At 38.9% G+C, this 23,467-nt stretch overlaps 1 protein-coding gene across 2 annotated transcripts in view; it reads left to right on the forward strand.

The window, feature by feature from the left end:
* The window catches only part of LOC124595477 (targeting protein for Xklp2-like), a 127,050-nt gene that overhangs the window by 11,874 nt on the left and 91,709 nt on the right, over window positions 1–23,467 (forward strand). For both annotated transcript variants that reach the window (XM_047134235.1, XM_047134236.1), the window contains exons 3-6: window positions 1,137–1,245; window positions 12,027–12,150; window positions 18,393–18,555; window positions 18,631–18,754. In XM_047134235.1, coding sequence (XP_046990191.1) covers window positions 1,137–1,245; window positions 12,027–12,150; window positions 18,393–18,555; window positions 18,631–18,754 — 520 coding nt within the window. The remainder of the gene's footprint in view (window positions 1–1,136; window positions 1,246–12,026; window positions 12,151–18,392; window positions 18,556–18,630; window positions 18,755–23,467) is intronic.

Raw genomic sequence — 23,467 nt, forward strand, 5'->3', positions numbered from 1 at the left:
CGGTCCTCCGTTCCACCTGACTGTGAGGAAGAGTTGCAACCAGTGCCTGGATATCTGTAGTTAAGAGTGCTGCCACCCCCACCCCCACCCCCCCCAAAAAGGCAGTGTCTCAGTTTGAGCCCTGGTTCAGCATACAGCTCTAGTGAAGTTCATTTGAAAATTTCCAGACTGCATGTGGCTACAGTTGTCTGAGACTGCAATCATGGGTGTGAGTTGTGTTTGTGCGCGGGCGTGTGTGTGTCATCTATATGACGAAGGTCTTACGGGCTGAAAGCTTTATTTTTGACAGTCTTTTCATTGTGCCCATTGTGATTCAGTGAGTGGCAACTTTCCTTTTCATAATGTTGTTAAATTCCATCCTGGATTTTCCATTGTTTGACCCTTGCATATACCTCATACTTCTTATTGCCTAACATTATATTGATTTTGTGAATTTGCTTTTCACTAAACGTACTGTCAGTGGTAACATCCTCCTGTCCTTCCATTTAGTTACCTTTAACCTTTGCCTCTAAGCTATTTCTCTTCTCTGCAGCCATACCATACCCACAGATACAAAAAAAAGTGTTTGTTACTGATATAATTCCAACGTATCTGTATCTAGTCCGTAGTACAGTACAGACAAAAGTTCACAGTTGGTGTACCAGTCATCCAGGTAACATATAATTTTCAAATGTTTCATTTTGAAGTTTGTTAACCCATATTTGGTCCATCAATTGGTTCCAGTGAATTTACAAAGGGATGTGCCTTCCACTATGGATGTCGGTGGTTCGCAGAGTTTGGATTTTGTTGTAGATATAGTTAGTTGCGCTTTAAAAGATGGTGAAACTAATTTCTAAAGCACTTACCTAAAACAGGATACAGCAGATCATTCCAACATTCCCCTCAAAGGTTAAAGAGGTATCAGAATGTCCTAGAACTGTGGCATGGCAAAGATTTCAGTTTGGTAAAATACATGTAAACCTCAAGTTTGTTTAAATGCATTTTGAAATTGGCATTCTGATGGTCATCACTGTCATTTTTATATAACAGGAATGAATTGTATTATAGGCTGTTGCTGTTCCATTTAAAATAGGTTGCCAATAGGTATAAGTTAATAGTAACTACCAAGATTGCATTAACTTTCATTCTGGTTTCAGCTCTCAGTCACTAAAACCTGATTCCTCAGGAAGACAAAGGCACAATTCTTTATGTTCACCAAGCAGGAAACGTCCTGATAAACGGAGGCGGTCACGTTCGCTACATATGGTGAGTAAAAAAGTCTGTACGTTGTCCATTTTTTATGCTATACTTTGTACAATTGTGGGGAAATAAGCAGCAGTGCCTTGTGTGACAGTGAAATTTTTATTTTGAACTAGACTGAAACGCATGCTTCTTAAGACTTGCTGGTTGTGAAGCGGTTTACTGGATATTAAGAATGGGCTGGAAATACATAAACCACCGTCGTAATAATACTGTAGTTGTAACTTAAATGTATTTGACGCTTCGGGCTTGTCACATGTTGCAGTATGTGAAAGATTGAAGTTTGTTTAAATCTGTATTGGTAATATCATACATCCAATTAGTGTAGATCAGGCACACCTTGTGGTTAAAGACTCGGAGCTGGGACTGCCGCAAAAGATTTACTAACATACATTCTTACTAATGGATTACAGAATTCAAATTATCAGGGTGTATTTTGAATGTTTCCCACATGGATTTAAATAATAAATCATTGTTTTTGGAACTTTTGTCATTGACTTGTATTTTCCAAACAAGTAGAGTTAGTCTTAAGGCTCCAACGTGAAATGCCTGTTGGCTCCATATGACAGGGGTGAGGGTGTGGCTGCAGCTGCTACAGAGTACATCACTTATTAGCCTCGTGAAGGCTCGGTTCGTTCAGCCCAAGTGTGTCCTATGACCACCAGATGATTTTCACGTTTCACCACTTACAGTGAAAACAGAGTAGACTGGCTGAACCTCCACTATTGAACGACTGTCTCTATATATCTCTATTATGATTTGATGTGCTGTTACTTGACATTTAATGTTAATTTTTTATAGTGCTGAAGATAGTTTTGTTTCTGGCATTGGGAATTTTATCAGCTGTAGGAAATGTATGCAAAGATTGTAAATTTCTTGATAGAATGCACTACAGTACAGGAATGGCACCAACAAGTGAGAGTTTCACGAAGGCTCGTTTCATTTAAAATCGCCCAAAATAAAGAAATCTCGTTGCCATCATGTCACAGATATTTGTGAAAATTTAGTGTAAGAAAGTACATAAATAGAAAGTGATAAAACAAATTTTTTCAGATATTTTTAGATCAAAACTGTAGTCAGGGGGGGCCATTTGGAAATGTCTATCATTTTCACGATCTGGCGTCGGCACGAAAGGTAGGTTGAAAGTTTTTAACTACTATAACTCCCTTATTTATAAATCAAGTTTATTCAATTTGGTGTCATTAGGAAGATAAAAGGACCAACTATATTACTAAACTATAAAAATGCTGCAACTGTGCATATAAATATGTGCAAATCCGTAATTAAAGTCATTTTTCAGTGTGTTTTTTCATGAATTTTTTTGTCAAAATCACGGGTTCCACCATTTTATATTTTGTCTCATAGAATCCCTATTGCCAAAAAAAAAAAGAAGGGTATTTGTTCTGTTTAATCATTTAAAACAGAAAGAACATAAATAATAATATACACGTTTAACTTTGTGGCTCTTACCTAGTGGTCACAAATGATGATCAGTTCTCATAAAACACATTCATAAAATTCTAAAGAGCATTCATTCTTTGAAACAAGTTTTCAATGGACAATATTTTGTCTGATTCCAAAGTAAATAAATGACCAGTGCTTGTGCTTGCACTAGGAGCAGGCAAAGCCATTAAAATGTTTTCATAAGGTATCCAGCAAACATCAGTGTGAAGTGGCCATGAATAACTTGAGGAAGGGCCACTTGGAATCATGAACTTGACTTTTGCATTTCTGTGTTCTTCTCTTATCTCTAGATTTTTTCCAAGCCACCACTGGTTATCATAGGTAGCTGTGACAAATTTTCTTCTTTGTGTTAGGGGCAGTGTTTTGAATTCCAAGAGGAACTTGAATGAATTTAGTAGATTATGAAACACGCTTTATCAGAAACTTGTCTTCATTCAGTGGTTTGAAAAAATGATTCACATCCCAGGGATGGTAGAACCAGTCTCATATCGTTTTTGTAAGATGTTTGTGAACTTTATTATCTCTTCTGTTGTAACATAAAAGGTTTCTATTCCTGGAACATGAGTTTTGGTAAATGTTAACAGATCTTTTGGACTTAAAATGTGACTGTCATATGAACAATGTAAACTTGCTCTTGTTGCTAAACGTTTAATAGTACTACCAACTCCATCACATGCATTTTTGCCATGACTAATGGCAAAAAAAAATTCGATTCCGCAGTTACTCCATCATCTTGCTTGTGATGGCACAAATTTCAAAAGTTCTTGAAGTTTTTTATATTGTGCAGAACTGCCATCATTGAAGCACATAACATGCTGTATGTGTAGTAATTGTTCCAATACATAAGTCAGAGCAGTTTTCTGGAAAACATAGAATGTGTTTGTATCATGCTGCAGTCAGTCACTTGTACAAAACAATGACATTGACATAATGCAATCATCTGTTTTAAAGTACACCACAAAAGGATGAAGGGTGAATTAAATGTTCTGCCAGTGAAATCCTTGTACAGCATCCTGAAGCAAAGAGGTATAGTCCTCTGCAAAATCCACTATAATGGTGCATGCAGTATCAGGGAGGGTTTCTTTGCTCGATTTAAAGTAGTGACTCTGAGATTTTGATACATAATGATGTCGTGTTAAATTTTGAAGATTTTTGCATGAAATAATCAACAAATTCATCGGTCATCTTCATTAATGTCTCCAGTGTAGGTCGATCAGCTTGCATCCGTTGTTTGAATACATTTTCACAATCTTGTAAGGACTCCAGCTCCATTAAAAAATTGCGCAGTTCATATTTGTCAGGACACTGAGAACAGTAAGGCAGCATGCACTCCTCGTTTTCCAGATTGCACACAAGTTTCTGTAGAAGTTCAGTGTACGGTTCTTTCACATCTATTGCATTCGTTAAGTTTCACGTTTTGGTGATATGTGCATACACATACGTTATGCATTCCACGACTGTTTACAGTAACGCATTCTTTTGGCCTAAGTTCACAAAATGTAGTAAAACCAATTTTATCTTTAGCATATTTTTCTCTGAAAGCTAAGTATACATCTTTCAGATTATGTAAAATCAGTCTTTTTGTCTTGTACACTATTTTTGCCATTTTCTGAAGAGACAGACAGACAGTCTTTTTTTATTAGTAGAAATGAGACATATATCATCTTCACAGTAAATATTCTGGACATGTTTTTCCACATCCTTACCTGTTCTGTTTCCCACTTTATAACTCCCTTTTGACAAAATACCATCTTCTTTTAGCAGTACCCTCAATTTCTTTACCATGTATTCAGTAGTGTTAAAAACATTTGGGTTTTTTCTTTACTCTGTGCAGTTGGTGCTAAGGTAAGTAGTTGTAGTTTTTCTTGAACAGAACTTCTGATGAATTTCTCTTTAAGTTTTTGCGTTAAAATATTACAGTCTGTATATTCAGCACTGCCAGTTTCTTCACACACATTTTTCACTGGAACATGTAGCACTTCTGATCTGTTTGCTGGAATTTTAAAGCTAAGTGACGAGACTTGGATCGAATCTATTCTGGTAAACTTAAATGGTGGAATTTCAAGTAATTCACAACTATCATTAAGTTTTTGAAGAGCTCTAGATGGACCTGGTGTATATTCTTGATCTTCAACGTCACATTTATCCATCCCTGGAAGGTTATCCCCCATAGGAGATAAAATTTCCGTAAGTCCAAGGGTTTTATATTTTCTTGCCATGGTTAAAGAAGTAGATTTCTTAGCAGCCTTTTTACCATGCTTTTTAAAAGGGCCACAGCAAATTCTTTGTCTTCGAATGTTCCTAAATAGAGCCTTTTGTGAGAAGAACAAACACACTCAATATTTTCACAGGTGCTTCTTAGCTTCAATAATTCAGTATCAGCTTGATTCAGGCTTGACATATCTACTAAATCAAGCTTTTCTCTGCTACCACTTTTCTTCTGACACACAACTGCTGATGCAAAACCTAAAGAACATTTGTTTTCCATTGTGATTTTTAATCAACTGTGTAAGTTGCAGAAAAGAACTGGATGGTTTGAAACTTTTTCTTGTTATCTAATTAGTCACACAGCCTGTGTTGCATGTGACTGTTGCTACTAGACTTAATTTTTCATTGTTGTTTCATGTATTGTTGATTACTATTTACAGCAATTATTTATTCCAGCATTATTGAAAAAGTTTAAGATCTAACAATAGAGGACAAACACCTTTCTGATTTTTTTTAATTGAAAAGTATGGCAGTAGGAATTATTTGAAACACAAATTCAGATGGTGAAACTTGTGATTCTGCTGAAAAAAAAAAATTCCTGAAATTTGGCAAAAAAAAGTCAGAAATTACATTAATTACAAAGTTTCAAACATTTGTTGCTTAGACACAGCATTTTAATAATTTTTGTATTATAGCTCTATTCTTTTACTTTCCAATGACACCAAATTCAATAAAATTGATACATAAATAAAAAAAGTTATAGTGGTTACAAACTTACAAGGCTCTTCATTTCTCAACGCCAGTTGGTAGAAGGAGCCCACATTTCAAAATGGTCTCCTAATTACAATTTTGGTCAAAAAATTCCAGAAAAAATATTTTAACCCCAACTCATTATGTACATTCTTACGCCAAATTTTCAGAAAAATCTGTGACATAAGGGCAACGGACACAGGGTGATTTCACATGAAATTACCCCGAATGATTAGAAAAAATAAGCATGCTAAACTTGTGCTGTTACCTTTAGCTGCTAAGTGTTTCACTGATGGCATTAGTGGGATAAATCACATTAATAATGATATATTGTGCCTGAGTTCTTGGGACTTTCATTTTCTGTGGAATAACTGAAGCATACTGAGAGTCTGAAAATGGTAAATTATGAATCCAGTATGTAGTTTATTAGGAAAAAAATTGGAACTTAAGCTTAGCACAATAGTGCAGGAACTTGATGCATCAAAACTCGATATAACATCAAACAGGGGAAACAAAAAAACTGTCAAAGCCAGACAAGGGTATGTATGTAATTTCAGCAACATATTTAGCCACTGCCACATTTCCCGAAACCTTAGCACAGGCATGGGCAAGCTTTGGTGATCCGCAGATCTCATTCACGCACTTAAGCTTACGTGCCGCTTCATCATGTGATGCAGTGGAAGCACTTTTGGTGCATAAAGCCAAAGCTAATCTCTGACGTTATTGTTCATGGATTAATGTACGGGTTTTATACGCCATGGGACAGCCGGGAGAAACCCGAGAGTTTTTCATTGTTTTAGTTTCCATTTAAATTTTTGTAATTTTGACTGGTAAGAACTGATATTTTGACAAATAATTTTACTGTGTCCTGCCACACTGCAGAAAAATACTGCAGCCCTAAAACATAAACGAGAGGGGAAAAAAATAAAATAAAATAAAACTTAAGTTGCAAATGAAATGCGCCATTTACGACAGTGAAACACAGTTCACACCCAAACATCTGTCAACAGCAAAACAGGTCAAAGGCAAGCAATTCTTCATAACAACAAACTGCTTCTGATGAGCGTGACATCACAACTGTTCACATTAGGTTCGTTTCAACAGTTGCCAGCGGGCTCATGCGCATGCACAGTTGAGTCGCGTATGAGCAGTACCTTCTCCCACTTCTGGCTACTTGAAGTGTGGCTGTTAATTGTATCAGCAGTAGCAACAAGCAGCCAGATGCTACCCAGAAAAATTTGTCTGGCACGCCCAGGCTGCCATATTCGTACATGCGCAGAGCAGTCTTGAGTTTTTACTTTTAGTGATTTTGCTGTTTCCCCTTCGTTTACAACTGTCATGTCAATTGAAAACCAAATAGAATCCTGTGGCTGCGAGCTGTCAAGTGAATTAAAATGCATTCACATAATTACATATGGCTGAAATATGTTACTAGTTTCAGTTTTCTGATTTTATTTTATTTTATTTTCACGTTTTTGGCAGTCAAGCATTAATCCCCTTGCAGAATAATGGAGTTATTTCTGTTGATTTTCTAAAGAAATTTGCCTTTTGTTAGTATTTTCCACAGAGGCAGTTAATTTATTTGAAACGAAGTGTTTCATCCCACACCATTGTCCAATTTCAACTGTTTGCTGAATTTCAAATGTACGTTTTCATCTTCTGGCGTGTATGGCATTATGTTATAATAAAGAACCAAACACGAGCTAATAGAGTACTGGTACTCCAAGGAAATTTGCACTCCGAAAACCACAGTGTGAAGCTTAATATCAGATTGGGACCTACATCTCTGTGAATCAGGACATTCAAATGTGCACTTTAAGCCAAATTATGTGTTTTAGTATGATTTACGGAAGTCTGATGCTGTTGGAGTATCATCTGATGTCCTGTTTCGTGTAGATGTAATGTAAGACCTCTTATTGCTATGTAAGATCTCTTAATGCTATAAACGTATAAACATATTGGCTTCCTATGTAATTGTAGTTGCGCCCATGCAGTACTGCCGGTTCCCTTGTGCTCTGACAGTTGGTGAAATGAATTCTAACAGATCGCCAGGCAGTTGGAAAATATTGCCAATGGTGATCTGAAAAGCATTACTTTCACAGTAAGTTTCACTTTGTGCGAGATGAATTATGTTTCGTGTGAGAATTTCCTTTGAATTTATTAAACCACAGACCATTTGACTCTCATTTAAAGGATAACACTTTGAAGGCCAGCCTTTTAAAAGTATCTCAAGACCAGACATTTACGTCATTATGCGTGATGTATCTTAAAGTGTAATACATGCAAAGAACTCCAATATTGTATTTGAAAGCTTAGCTTTTCTTGTAGATACACTATAGACATTAATTTAAACCATTAACTTTTCCCATTTGCTTGTTCACACTTGTTAACAGTGATGTTGCTATTGGCCGACTACACCACGTGTTCTATGATTTGAAGATCTGCTATCATTGCTTGGCGATATCACGTGACGTGAACTATGACTGTCTTATAAAAGTGCATCGCAATCTCGATTTCAGTGCTACAGAAACTAATAAACTGTTTGATGTAAGAGGGAAAGTTTACTGTGACTTAAACACTGAAAAAGTGTGCTTTTTCCTGGGAAAAAAGGCATTGTTAACTGGGAAATCCGAGAATTTATTTTTCTCGGCCGCGTATGCATCTGGAAGGTAACAATATGCATGGCATCCCACTGCCATTGTCCAAATCAGTTCATTTTGTGAGTAGTCGGTAAGTTTTGTGCTGTTGTTACCATTTTCCAATGTTTGCAACCTATCAATTTGGCAGCAAGCAGTATCACATGTGGGTGGGGGTTCAGCACTGGTCTAGAAGTGAAAGTGCTTCTCAAGGTAGTCAGCCATTTCCCACACTCTACAAACTGCACATGAGCAGTGGGCCATAACTTCACACTCACACTTTGTTATCCAAATCTAGTGGCAGTGAAATATCATTGTGCATGTGCGGAGAAAAAAAAACCTTCACTTGCCTACGTTATGAGCTCAACCTGAGGGGAGCAGAGTGTAGGTGAAAATATCCAAATGTAGACCCTGGGTAGAGTACATTGTGAGCAATTCTCTCTCCCTCCTGCAAATTTCTTCCATGGGCTGGGTTGGAACTAATCATGGGCTGCATCCGGCCCATGGGCTGTTGGTTGCCCATCTGTGCTATATGACAACAAAAACTACTAAAATTTATGCATTTTGAAATATCTCAAATGTGGTGTATTATTTAAACTGAATATCTTCGTAATACACAAGTGCAAATATGAAAACCAACAATTATTGCAACCAGTGTGGAGGCTACACACTCTGTTTCTGTTAGCCAATCACAGAACACAATGTGACTTCACTAAATGTCACTTTTTACTCAAGCGAACCCATAAATGCCATGTATTGAACACACATGAAAAACATTAAATGTCGAAGTTCAGAACTGAAAACAAACAGCTTTAAGAACAGTAACATACACACAGTAAAGATCTCTCCAAAATGTGCTGTTTTTAGTAAAATTTGTTGTGATTGTGTTGGTAAATGTTTTTTGTAGCAGCCGAATGTACGACCTGTAGATCTTACGTTAACTTAGATTTTGGTATTGTTTAGTATTTTGTTATGAAAAGGAATGGGGATATAGTCCATGAACTAGTTAGTGCCTTGACACCTTAGTTCCAGTTGGTGCTTGGTGCTGCCTCAGTGTGGAAATCACAAGCAGTGCTTAGTGTAGATCCTGGTGGAAACGGTATCATCAGAGTGCATTATGCTGTTAAAATGGGATATGTACTGGCCAGTATTTACCTCAGCTCAGTACAGCCGACAGATACACAAAACAGAACAGAAAATTTTTTATCCTAGCTTTCAGAACTTTGTTCCTTCGTCAGGGAGGGGAGAGGGGAAAAAAGGGGAAGAAGGAAAGTAGATTCCGTTAGTCACAACCCAGGTTATGAAGCAACTGGGGAAAGGTAAACAGGGAGGGTAGCAAAGATGGAGGCATCACATCTTTGCTACCCTCCCTGTTTACCTTTCCCCAGTTGCTTCATAACCTGGGTTGTGAGTAACTGAATCTACTTTCCTTCTTCCCCTTTTTTCCCCTCTCCCCTCCCTGACGAAGGAACAAAGTTCTGAAAGCTAGGATAAAAAATTTTCTGTTCTGTTTTGTGTGTCTATCGGCTGTACTGAGCTGAGGTAAGTATTGGCCAGCCCCTCTATCTCTTTGTTACTATTTGTGTCACATCTTTATATGAGATTTTCCATTAATCATTTAAAATGGGATATGTATCATTGTAGAAGTCCTCAAAACAATTGCTTAACTTGTAATGTTATCAGAAATTGATTTTCCATTCTCTTCTCAATGTAGCAGCTTCCATACTTTTTACACTGCTTCTCTCTACCATCCCATCCAATCTCCTCAACCGTTGCTCAAGTGTCACACCAAACCCACTCCTCTCCTTCCCAATCCGTCCCCCTCCCCTTCTTATTCATCTCCTTAACACCACTCCTCCTTACACACACTTCTTCTCCCAACCAGCCCACTCCCTCCCTCAATTCACCATCCGACACTTCTCCCTCCCAGCCTGCAAATGATTCATTTTGTGCTCAGCAATTAAGAGGATGAAGTTCACTTTGGGTATTTGTTATTCAGGTTTCATTGAAGCATTCTGATTTGTCATGTCAGTGTCATCTGAAAACAATTTTTGATTTTTTGACTAATTTTTGGTTATCTTACTCATATGCTATATGAAAGATAACCATGGAAAAATTATCGCATCTAGGAAGTTGATAATATTGTTTGAAAATATATGCATTCAGTTCTCATCTATCTATATATGTTGGTTGTTTGTGCCTTATAGTTCTGGTTAATTAAAAAAAAAACGAATCATTTATTTTCCAAATATTTTCAGTTTCACACTTACTGAAACAATTTGTTAATGCTCTCATTATCAGTCAGGTAGTCAGTTTTCTCCACTACAAGGGCAATCCCAAAGAAGTCTCCTAGGTTTTTTTTGGGGGGGGGGGGATGTAGAGAAACAATTAATACAATTAGTGGCCATAACATTGACTGACACTACCTCCGGTCCCAACTGAACATGCACATGTTTTGCTCAGATGCTCAGTATTGGCTTGGCAGCCATTCAAAGTGGAGCTGCCATTGAACACTGCCGCCAGATGCGAAGCTTGTACGGGTTTTGCATTTATGAACACTAGAGTTGTTAAACTGATTGGAATTCATTCACATTTGACGGAAATGTGTGGACAATCATGCATGTAAGTTGAAAATGTTCATAAGTTGTGTAAAGAGTTTACAGCCAGTCATACTGAAATTGAAGATGAAGAAACAAGTGGTAGGCTGTCAGTTTCCAAGGAGACAATAGTGAAAGTTGAGGAAAACCTGTGTAAAGCTCATAGGATAACTCTGGATTCTCTTTGCATTTTGGATCCTGAGATTTCCTGAAGCACCATAAACAGGATTTTACTGGAAAAGTTGAAATATAGGAAGGCTTGTGCCAGATGGGTACTACATATGCTGTCAGAAGATTACAAATGGCAACGAGTTGATTGTTCCTGCAACATTTTAGCTGCTGTGCAGACAAAAAGGACAACTTCTTGCACTTGATTGTCACAGGTGACAAAATCTCAACTTTCAACTTTATGCCAGAAACTAAACAAGTTCTGTTAGTGATTGCGCCCCCCTTTGCCCAAGCCATGAAAGTTCAGACAAACACAGTCTGCTGGTAAAGTAATGGCATCTGTGATTTGGGTCTGAAAGGGGATACTATTTTTCAGTTTTCTGCCTGCTAGTACAGTAATAAACACCGACAGTGGGAAAACACTTATAAAGCTTGGAAGGTCAATTCAGAACCAGATAAGAGGAATTTGAGCAACAGCATAAGTGCTGTCCCTTACAGTACCTTTCCACATGTCTGTCAAACCACCAGTTTTCTGCAAAACTTTGCTTGGAACATCGCCATCACCCATCATGCAATCCAGACTTGACACTGAGCTTTTACCACCTGTCTCCCAAGTGGTAGAAAGATTTGTTTTGATGGCAGTTCACCTCCAATAACGAGGTGAAGGATGATGTTAAACAGCTCCTGAAGAACATGCCAGTGGGAGAGTGTGATGTGGATACTGCTGTAGTGTCTACAAAAATGCTTCAACCAAAATATGGATTATGTAAAAAGTAAAGCATTCTTCAACCTAGCAAATAATGTAATTATCGTAGAACATAAACTGTTGTTTGTGTATCTCCCAAGTATATACTTTCGGGATTGCATTTGTATTAAGTTGATGAGGAACACATCTCTCATGTACTGGTGAGTGGTTGTCTTTCCTCACTTTTGTTTACTATAATCTAAATGTTTTTGGTTTCAGAACAAATCAAATGAGTCGCTATATGAAAAGAAGCCTCCACAGAAGAAATTTGTGAGTTTGGCAGAAGCTATGTACAAATTTGAGAGAAGTACACCAGAGAGGTTCCATACAAGGCCTGTTATAGGTAATTAACAGCTATGTGTTTTTGACCAGTTAAAATCATCTTGTGCAGTTTGGAATTGGCTTCATCAAATTGGTTTGTATTTAGGCTATTGGCTGAGTACCAGATGTTCCTAAGTTTTTTAGACTGTCATGTTACATATAATTGGAATGGTTACAAACTAAATGATCTCATGTGTGGCAAGAATCCTTTAACTCCAATATGCCAACAAAGTATCACAATCAGAATTTGGAAGTTTATAAGTCATTTAGGTAGTACTCTTTGATCTCAAGCACACCTCACTTAGCATTAGCAAATCCTAACATAAATACTAATACTACACACTTTTCAGTAACTGGGTAGATATTAAGTTTAGTCACACGTAAAACCACCACCTGATGTTTTGTTTTAAAATTAACATCCAAAATGATGTAAAAATTGCTTATATTCGAAAGGTGTTTCATTCAGCTTATCACAAAATTCCATAAATGACGTCACTTATTTTCCTGCTGGCACAGCGTGCTGGTTAGAGTTGTTGCTAAAGGAGGCTATTGGCCAGAACCATTTCATCTACACTGAATGAGAGAAACTAGTTTCTAACAGCTGTATCCTCCTCATCGCCCACTGCCAAACTTTCATCTAGCTCTGCTTGGTTCGATACAACAGCATCACACAGTTCCCTGCGTTAATCTGACATGCAAAAGTTATCATCTCAACAAAATTTTGAAATAGCACGCTTACTGCAATATCCGTGAGAGCATTCTGAGAAATCGCCATCTTCTAAACAGTCTGATGCTGATTGACACTGATGAGAGTTCAATAGAGTCTGAAGTTTCTAACATCTCTTCTTATTTCAGTGATTTATTAAAATGAAATGATCAAAGCTCATCAGCAGACATTCAGTGGCATGCGTTGGTGTATACAGCATATGACAAAATACAAAAGCAAGGTGAATTAGTATAATGTTGTGAAAAAACACTATCTGAATAGGAATAAGTTAATTAGCTTGCTTCTTCTATGCAATTTTCTTTAAATTCCATTTAGTTGTTAGCTCAGTATCCATTTTAAGTGGATCCTGGTTTTACAAGGAGAAATTCAGGATTTGCAGTTTATGTACTAAATCTGAAATGAAACGATGCAGAGCCTTTGTTTACATAATTTTATTATTTTCATAAACACAACACGACACAACCCATCACATAATAACGACCATAAACGTTTCCAAATAAATATCTGCCTTCCCACATGGTGGCAACTAACAACTACAGGCATAGAACAGAATTGGGAATATAAGACGCAACATCAGAAATATCACCAGGAATGTACGTCTTTCAGTGCAAAGATGTTAAGATGTTAAATTACACACCCAGAGACAATCACGTGATTAGTATAGTGATATCTATATTACCTGGATTTAGATGTCTGGTCTAGGAGTATGGAACTTCGACATGCCTGCAGATTCTTGTCATCTGCATAGTCTGCCATGTTGTAGTAAGGCAAAAAGATTTCCATCAGTCTGTATGTTATAAAGAATTAGTTATTTATTTCTAGCTTTGAATTTTGTGCCAACAAGCCATGTAATAGGCTGATCTGGAAGTGGAATCGAAAAGTATTTTCATTTTGTGTTCTCATGGCATTTTGTGGCAGCCGTGATGTAATTAGGCAAGAAATGTAATATGAGCGTCTTTGGTCGATATGATTAGACATTTGGAGTTAGACTTCCAGTTGATACAGAAATTAATTCGATTCAAAATTTACTTTACAAATGGTATCAAATTATCATCCAAAAAATTGTTTGCAAGCTTTCAGAACCAGTGGCTCCTTCTGGTAGAAGGATTGAAGGGAAAGCAGCAAGGTTGAAGGAAAAGGACTGGTGAGGTTGAGTAAAATGGGTAGGGTGCGGAAGAGTCACCCAGAACCACTGGTCAGGGGAGACTTAAAAGATGGCATGAGAAGGTCTTTCCTTCTTGTCCAATCTGGTAGGTCTCCCCTGACCTGGGATTCTGAACAACTTTTCTGAACTTTACTCCTTTTTGTTAACCTCACCATTTGTTTTCCTTCAGTCCTCTTCCTTCCCTTTCAGCCACTGACTCCAAAAGCTTGAAAACTGTAATACCTTTTTATATGTATGTTCTTGTACTGGTGCTTGGTGAGTAGATTTTTTTTTTACCTATTCAATTTCTTATATCTTCGAAAAATGGTTATTTTCGTTAAAAAATCACTACTGCTATTTGAAACATCTTTCCAGAATTTGAAAAAAAATCTGTTTGTCACAACTTATTTTTGTTTTCAGTTTGAAATAATTTCTCATTACTTAATTTTGTAATTTAATGTAAATGTAATGTAATGTAAATGAAACAATACTTGACTGTTTGTTTACTCATAAATAATAAGCCAAAACTTTGTGGACTATAAAGGAAAAGTGTCACTGATCAGTTCCTTTGCAGTTTCCATCACCACTGAAAATATTTCTGGGCAGTTATCCATTTTCATCTGTGATAAAAATATTCATCTTTCAGGGTTTACTTTGTTCAGTTTTGGTAAGAGGTTATGGTGGTATCTTGCACAAAAAAGTGCAAGCCATTCAGTGTGCCGAAATATTCAGCCCCAAAATTCGGTGCTATTTCTCGGACGTTTCATCGTAATAAATTTCCATCTATGGATCAGAATGCTTACACTACTCATTTCATGAGCCCATTTTGTTAGAGGGTAATTTCAAATTTCTGGGGCCTACACAGCTTCAGTTAAGTGTGCAGCTTCTCACCTGTGACGTCTGAGTAATAAACTGTAAAATGGCCTGAGGTAACAATGTATTTCAGGCAAGCTATTTGCCTATACAATACCATTCTTTATCAATGATAAACTGTGCAGTTCCTTCAGGCAAATTTGGAGCTGCCTGTCTGTCACCTGAACCTCAAACTGTTATCATAACTACATGGGAGGGGATGCAGCTTTGGATTTTATGTGAAAACTTCCGGAATCTTCTTGAACTTCGGGATACAGAATGTATTACATGCTATAATAAAAAAACAGATTTTTATGGGACCTAACGTGACTCGTGGTGGTACAGTCAAGAAAATAAAGGACTTTAGATCTGCTTTTCAGAAACAATTAAACATTTTTGATGTAAAGCTTGAGAGTATTTATCCCTTAACAGTATGTTAGACCTTATTATATTTTATAACAACAAAAACAGGCAATTTTGATATTATTATGTAAATGGATAGATAAAGATATAGCTAAAAACAAAGATGATGTGACTTACCAAACGAAAGCGCTGGCTGGTCGATAGACACGCAAACATACACACAAAATTCAAGCTTTCGCAACCAACGGTTGCTTCATCAGGAAAGAGGGAAGGAGAGGGAAAGACGAAAGGATGTAGGTTTTAAGGGAGAGGGTAAGGAGTCATTCCAATCCCGGGAGCGGAAAGACTTACCTTAGGGGGAAAGGACAGGTATATACACACACACACACACACACACACACACCCAACAGCACATACAGAGACCAGTGTGTGTGTGTGTGTGTGTGTGTGTGTGTGTGTGTGTGTGTGTGTGTGTGTGTGTGTGTGCGCGCGCGCGCGAGAGTGTATACTTGTCCTTTTTTTTCCCCCTAAGGCAAGTCTTTCCGCTCCCGGGATTGGAATGACTCCTTACCCTCTCCCTCAAAACCCACATCCTTTTGTCTTTCCCTCTCCTTCCCTCTTTCCTGATGAAGCAACCGTTGGTTGCGAAAGCTTGAATTTTGTGTGTATGTTTGTGTTTGTTTGTGTGTCTATCGACCTCCCAGCGCTTTCGTTTGGTAAGTCACATCATCTTTGTTTCGTGGATTGTTTCCCTCTATTATATGGATAGATAAAGAAATATACTTAACAAGTGGTGGCAGGGAATACACTTGCAAAAGGCTTTAATTTTTACAAGCTTTTGGAGCCAGTGGCTCCTTGTGGGAGACGAGTTGAAGGGGAAGGAAGAGGGGTGACGGAAAAGGACTGGAGAGGTTCAGGGCAAGGGGTACAGCTCAGAAAAGTCGCCCAGAACCCGAGTCAGGGGAGACTTATGGGACAAGATGAGAAGGAAAGTCAACCTCGTGAATCCATGGAGCCTGCATGTCAACAGGGGACTGTTCAAATTAGTGGAAGCTCTGTAATGGTGCAGATGGAATGATATGGGAAACCCTGATACATCTAGATATGACTCTTGACAGGTGACACGTACGTAAGCATCCTGTCTGATCACCTGCATCCATTCATGTCCATTGTGCATTCCGATGGACTCGAGCAATTCCAGCAAGACAATGCGACACCCCACACATCCGATTAAACACTTCCACTGGCCATCAACACCCCCCCACCCCTCCCCCAGACGTGAACATTATTGAGCATATCTGGTACGCCTTGTAACATGCTGTGCAGAAGAGATCCCCACCCCCTTGTACTTTCACGAATTTATGGACAGCCCTACAGGATTCGTGGTGTCAATTCCGTCCAGCACTACTTCAGATGTTTGTCAGGTCCACGCCACATCGTGTTGTGGCACTTGTGCGTGCTCGTGGGGGCCCTTCATTATATTAGGCAGGTGTATGTTTCTTTGGCTCTTCAGTGTAGTTTACTTTATAACATGTTGTATTGCCTCAGCCAGCTTGGACGCTGATATCGTAATGGAACACTAAGTGGTGGGATATTATGTATCAGTATTACCCCTAAGGTACATTACTCAATTTCACTCCTTCATTGTAATGTATATTTCTTCATTTTGTCATACATTTTATTCTTATGCCACAGATTTGATGTCATGAGACATTAAAAATAAAGAAAAAAATGAGTAACAAAGACAAGTATACCGTCATTAATTAAAGAAACAATGCAGTTGTAACTAAACAAACAGGAGATCTTTTTTTTTTCCTGCTCACCTTTGTCTAGTTATAATCTTGAACACTGCACAGAATACCAAAATTGAGAGGACTCTGGGGATAACAGATTGTAGTCCATATGCCATCAGTTCAGATATCTGTACAAATATTGACTGGAATGGATAACTGCATAGTTAATCTGAAAGTGTGTAGGCCTCTTTACATCACTGAGCATGAATGTTCACCCGTTTGCTGCAGAAGGTCCATGAGTGTCGGCATTCAGGAAAGACCATAACTACACAGAACTTTCACAGTGTAGAATTAAAAACTTCGCCAAAAACACGATGTGATAAGTGTGTGGACCAGAATTTGAACCTGGGATCTTTGCCTTTGATGAGCAAGTGCTTTACTGATTGACCTATCGAAGCAAGGTTTGAGATTTGCCCTCATAGCTTTACTTATTCTAATATTTCGTCTCCTACCTTCCAAACTTCACTGAAGTCCTTCAAGGTACTTCTGTAAAGTTTGGCAGGACATAATACATGAGCTTTCTTTTGACATTTTACATTGTGAAAACAGATCAGCAGTGCAGCTTCAGTACTGACAGTCTGACGCATAATAGTATTCATACTAGATTCTTTGGTGTGTGGCATTTCAGTTGTCTAGACCCCTTTTAAAACAGTCTGTCTGAATGTAGTATTTAACCTAAAAAAAGGCTTCACTTTCACATGTATGTGATAGTGCAACTCTCTCTCTCTCTCTCTCTCTCTCTCTCTCTCTCTCTCTCTCTCTCTCTCTCTCTCTCTCTCTCTCCCTCCCTCCCCCCCCCCCTCCCTCTCCCTCTTCCCCCCCCATCCCCCTCCCCCCCTCTCCTCCGCCTCTGCCTCCCCCTCCCCCTGCCCCTGCCCCTGCCTCTCCCCTCCTCCCCACACACACCCCGTACATGTTCAGTTATTAGTTGAGTTAATATATCTAGGATGTAAGCCATGTGTTCTCCCCACCTTTCATAACACCAACTGACACGTCATCAATGTGAGGTCCGTCCGAACTTAGCAACAACTTGATCAGTTCCTGGTTAACTTGCCTGATCACTTCGTTCATCCAGGGTTGATCATGCCACTGCAAAACTTCTGCAAACCCCAAATGTGTTTGATGATGATGCTGCATCTATCTTCACCAAGGCTCTTTGATGTGTTTCCTATATTCTTGGTCAAACTGTTGCCTGCTCCAACTATAATTATAACACATTGCTTTTGGTGTCCTGCTATTTCAGTATTTGATGAAATTATTCTTGGTGTTAAGATTTCCAAAACCAGTAATATTTTAATTCTTTCATTGTAATTTTTTTCTGTGCTCTTTGTGTATCTTCCTGTACAGTGTTGCGAGTCTGATAAATTCATTATTGTCTTTTACAGATGGTTCACAGAGGTGGCAAGGTAGCCAGATAAATCCATCTTACAAGAAATTACGCTGTACTGTGCCACAGTCACCTAACTTCATTTCCCATTTACGTGTCAGACCAGTAACTTACCCATCAAAAGAGGAACGGGAGGAAGCTGAATTGCAGCAAATGCAAAAGTAAGTTACTGAAATAACAATCTTTTAATACTGCATTAAGACAGCGTGTTGTTAACATTAATTTTAATGCTTCAGGTACATCTTCAAGGCAGCACCATTGAAAGCAGACATCTTAAAGGAACCACAATTACTTAAGAAAGTTGAGCCGAAACCAGTGACAAAGCCTAGTCCATTTAACTTGACTGAAGTAAAGAAATTGGTAAGTTCTGTGATCGAAAAGTTGAAACTAATTTCTAAAATGGAAATTCAGCATTGTCAGAAAGTTAATGCAGAGCTGTATCTCAATATTGATTTTGGCTTCATCTTGCCAATGATTTTTTTTTCCATACCACTGCATAGTAATAATTAAATTCTTTTTCCAGTATTAATGACTGAATATCAGAAATAGCAGATCTTTACAGAATAAATCTGTCCATCACTATCAAAACCTTGCAATAAGAAAATGATGTTGACCCCCTGCTCAGAGAATGCGTGTGAATGAGATTCTTTATGGCTAAATATGTATCACTTTTATTTACTGAACTTATTTAATTAATGTATGTCTGCCTGTATGTTTCTATATTCTTCTTCTTCTTGATCTGAGTTGAATATGAGCTAGTAGTTACTCAGATATCTGGATGTAAAGTGTCATCCCTACTTATGTTAAGTGTACAGTCACATTAGCCTTAAACTTCTGTTGTTTTTACTGTTGTCTTAAAACCTCAAGGATGGCTACATCAGTACCTCTCTCCACTTCAAACTTACCAATCACCAGCAATTCCTCCTCTTTGAAGCTGCCACCATTCTTATCAATAAGTTCCTTCCAGCCACCTGTGGCCATCACGCCCGCAGTGATGACCAAGCCCTCTCTGAATATACCAAGGGTCTCACTGAGGCCATCATAGACCAGAATTACCTTCCCAACATTGTAAAGAAACAGATCAGCTGCTTTGTCTCTCCAGTCACTACTACCTCCCATGTACCCATCATCCAGCTACAACGGGCGCTGATAACCTCGCTGTTGTGCGCCCTAAAACACTAATAATCATCATCATCCAGCTACAAAATAGCATTTCCCTCATGATTCAGTACCACTCAGGACTGGATCAACTGAATCTCATTCTCTGCCAGGATTTAGACTACCTGTCCTTTTCCCCTGTAATGAGGAATATTCTCCTGACCCCTTCCACAGTAGTATTCTGCCAGCCATTGAACCTACTCAGTATCCTCATCCATCCCTGCTCCATATCATTTTAATAGACATAGATGCAAGAATGGTCACATACATACTCCCACCACCACATACTCCAGTCAGGTCACAAGCATCACCTACCCCATCAAAGGCAGGACTACTTGTGAAAGCAGTCATGCAGTCTACAAACAAAGCTGTAACCACTGTGCTACTTTCTACGTGGCCATGATGACTAACAAACCGTCTGTCTGCATGAAAGGCCTCCAACAAACTGTGGTCGAGAGACAGGTGGACGACCGAGTTGCTGAACATGCTGCCCAACAGGACGTGCTTCGTTTAGTGACTCCTTCACAGTCTGTGCCATCAAGGTGGTCCTTACCAACACCAGCTTTCCTGATTTGCACAGATGGGAACTCTCCTTGCAATGTATCTTACGTTCCTGTAACCCTCCTTGGCTTCAGCTGTTGCTCATCTCTGTCCTTCACCTACCTATCCACTTCCCTGCTCCCACTCCAGCATGACACTGCCTTCTGTCCCACCGACACTCACTAGTCTCCTCCTCCTCCTCCTCCTCCTCCTCACTTCTCTCCATTTCTGCTTCCCTTCAAACCACACTCCCCCACAGTGTCTAGCAGTCCTATCCTGTCCCCAACATGTCACTGCATGCTCCCACCCATCTGTACCCCACTATCCCTCACTCTCCCTGTCCCAGCCACCTCCTTACCCCAACACCCATTGATTGCTTCTCGTATCAGGTGCATTTACTGTATGCAGTCCAGCCTCAGTGCCCAGAGTGAGTGGTCATGTGTTTGTGAGCTATTCTTGTATGAATGTGTGTATGTGTTTTCTATCTTAGAAGAAGGTCTTGTGACTAAAAGATCAAATGCATAGTGCTCTTTTTGGTGTGCTTGTGTACGACTTAACATCTCCTCCATTTCGTGAGTAGCAGTCTGTCCTTTCCAACTACAGTGGGAGACACTAGAGCACCTGCTCTATAGTCCTGGTATCATCCCATGTGATTATCATGCCTTTGGACCCTTAAAAGCTTTGAAGGAATGAGGTTTCTTGTTGAAAGAGGATGTGTAGCAGGCAGTTACTGACTTTTTCAAGCTGCAGGACACAGTGTTTTACCAACCTTCAACGTGATACATCAATGGAATGATTGCCTTAATGGTCAGTGATTTTTGTCTCATTGGCATACCGAATCTGGATTATACTTCCTTCAAATGGAAACTTTTTTATTGCTCCTTATAGTATTATTTTTCCCTAAGCTATAATTTTACATAACACTTAATTCTTTTTTTATGCTATAAAGTTCCATTACCTTGTAGGCAAGGACCTGTCTAATGGTCCCTGGTTGCAATGATGTGCTGTGTTCTTAGTGGCATAAGACAGAACTATGTGCTGGATAACTGTGTGTGTAGTTGAAGAATGGAAAGTCCAGGATGGAATAAAGACAGTATTATGAAAATGATAATTGGTACTCATTATATAGCAGATATGCTGAGTCGCAGAGAGGGACAACAAAAAGACTGTCAAAGAAGTAGGCTTTCGGCCAAAAAGGCCTTCATCAGAATTACAGGCACACACATGTCTGGCCTTGGCAGTCAGGGACAGGTCGTGCATGCTTTCGTTGTCTAGTTCCGATGAAGGCCTTTTTGGCTGAAAGCTTACTTGTGTGATAGTTGTTTTGCTATGCCTGTCTGTGACTCAGCACCTCTGCTATATGATGAGTAGCAACTATTCTTTTCATAATATTGTGTATATAGTTGTAAGGCACCAGACGATCAAGTAGGTAAAAAGACGAAGGCTAGTAGAAATCCTTGGGTAACAGAAGAAATATTGAATTTAATTGATGAAAGGAGAAAACATAAAAATGCAGTAAATGAAGCAGGCAAAAAGGAATACAAGCGTCTCAAAAATGAGATAGACAGGAAGTGCAAAATGGCTAAGCAGGGATGGCTAGAGGACAAATGTAAGGATTTAGAGGCTTATCTCACTAGGGGTGAGATAGATACTGCCTACAGGAAAATTAAAGAGACGTTTGGAGAAAAGAGAACCACTTGTATGAATATCAAGGGCTCAGATGGAAACCCAGTTCTAAGCAAAGAAGGGAAAGCAAAAAGGTGGAAGGAGTATATAGAGGGACTATACAAGAGCGATGTTCTTCAGGACAATATTATGGAAATGGAAGAGGATGCAGATGAAGATGAAATGGGAGATATGATACTGCGTGAAGAGTTTGACAGGTCGCTGAAAGACCTGTGTCGAAACAAGGCCCCAGGAGTAGACAACATTCCATTAGAATTACTGACAACCTTGGGAGAGCCAGCCCTGACAAAACTCTACCATCTGGTGAGCAAGATGTATGAGACAGGCGAAATACCATCAGACTTCAAGAAGAATATAATTATTCCAATCTCAAAGAAAGCAGGTGTTGACAGATGTGAAAATTATTGAACTATCAGACATGGCTGCAAAATACTGACACGAATTCTTTACAGGTGAATGGAAAAACTGGTAGAAGCCGCCCTCGGGGAAGATTAGTTTGGCTTCCGTAGAAATGTTGGAACACGTGAGGCAATACTGACCTTACAACTTATCTTAGAAGATAGATTAAGGAAAGGCAAACCTACGTTTCTAGCATTTGTAGATTTAGAGAAAGCTTTTGACAATGTTGACTGGAATACTCTTTCAAATTCTGTAGGTGGCAGGGGTAAAATACAGGGAGCGAAAGGCTATTTACAATTTGTACAGAAACCAGATGGCAGTTATAAGACATGAGGGACATGAAAGGAAGCAGTGGTTGGGAAGGGAGTGAGGCAGGGTTGTAGCCTCTCCCCGATGTTATTCAATCTGTATATTGAGCAAGCAGTGAAGGAAACAAAAGAAAAATTTGGAGTATGTATTAAAATCCATGGAGAAGAAATAAAAACTTTGAGATTCGCTGATGACATTGTAATTCTGTCAGAGACAGCAAAGGACTATGAAGAGCAACTGAACGGAATGGACAGCGTCTTGAAAGGAGGATATAAGATGAACATCAACAAAAGCAAAACGAGGATAATGGAATGTAGTCGAATTAAGTCGGGTGGTGCTGAGGGAATTAGATTAGGAAATGAGACACTTAAAGTAGTAAAGGAGTTTTGCTATTTGAGGAGCAAAATAACTGATGATGGTTGAAGTAGAGGGGATATAAAATGTAGACTGGCAATGGCAAGGAAAGCGTTTCTGAAGCAGAGAAATTTGTTAACATCGAGTATAGATTTAAGTGTCAGGAAGTCGTTTCTGAAAGTATTTGTATGGAGTGTAGCCATGTATGGAAGTGAAACATGGACAATAAATAGTTTGGACAAGAAGAGAATACAAGCCTTTGAAATGTGGTGCTACAGAAGAATGCTGAAGATTAGATGGGTAGATCACATCACTAATGAGGAGCTATTGAATAGAAGAGTTTCTGGCACAGCTTGACAAGAAGAAGGGACCGGTTGGTAGGACATGTTCTGAGGCATTAAAGGATCACAAATTTAGCATTGGAGGGCAGCGTGGAGGATAAAAATCGTAGAGGGAGACCAAGAGATGATTATAGTAAGCAGATTCAGGAGGATGTAGGTTGCCGTAAGTACTGGGAGATGATGAAGCTTGCACAGGATAGAGTAGCTCGGAGAGCTGCATCAAACCAATCTCAGGACTGAAGACAACAACAACAACAACAGCAGCACTTGTTTTAATTTTGACATG

This window comes from Schistocerca americana, chromosome 2 (assembly GCF_021461395.2).
Source record: "Schistocerca americana isolate TAMUIC-IGC-003095 chromosome 2, iqSchAmer2.1, whole genome shotgun sequence".
In the NCBI taxonomy this organism is placed as follows: domain Eukaryota; kingdom Metazoa; phylum Arthropoda; class Insecta; order Orthoptera; family Acrididae; genus Schistocerca; species Schistocerca americana.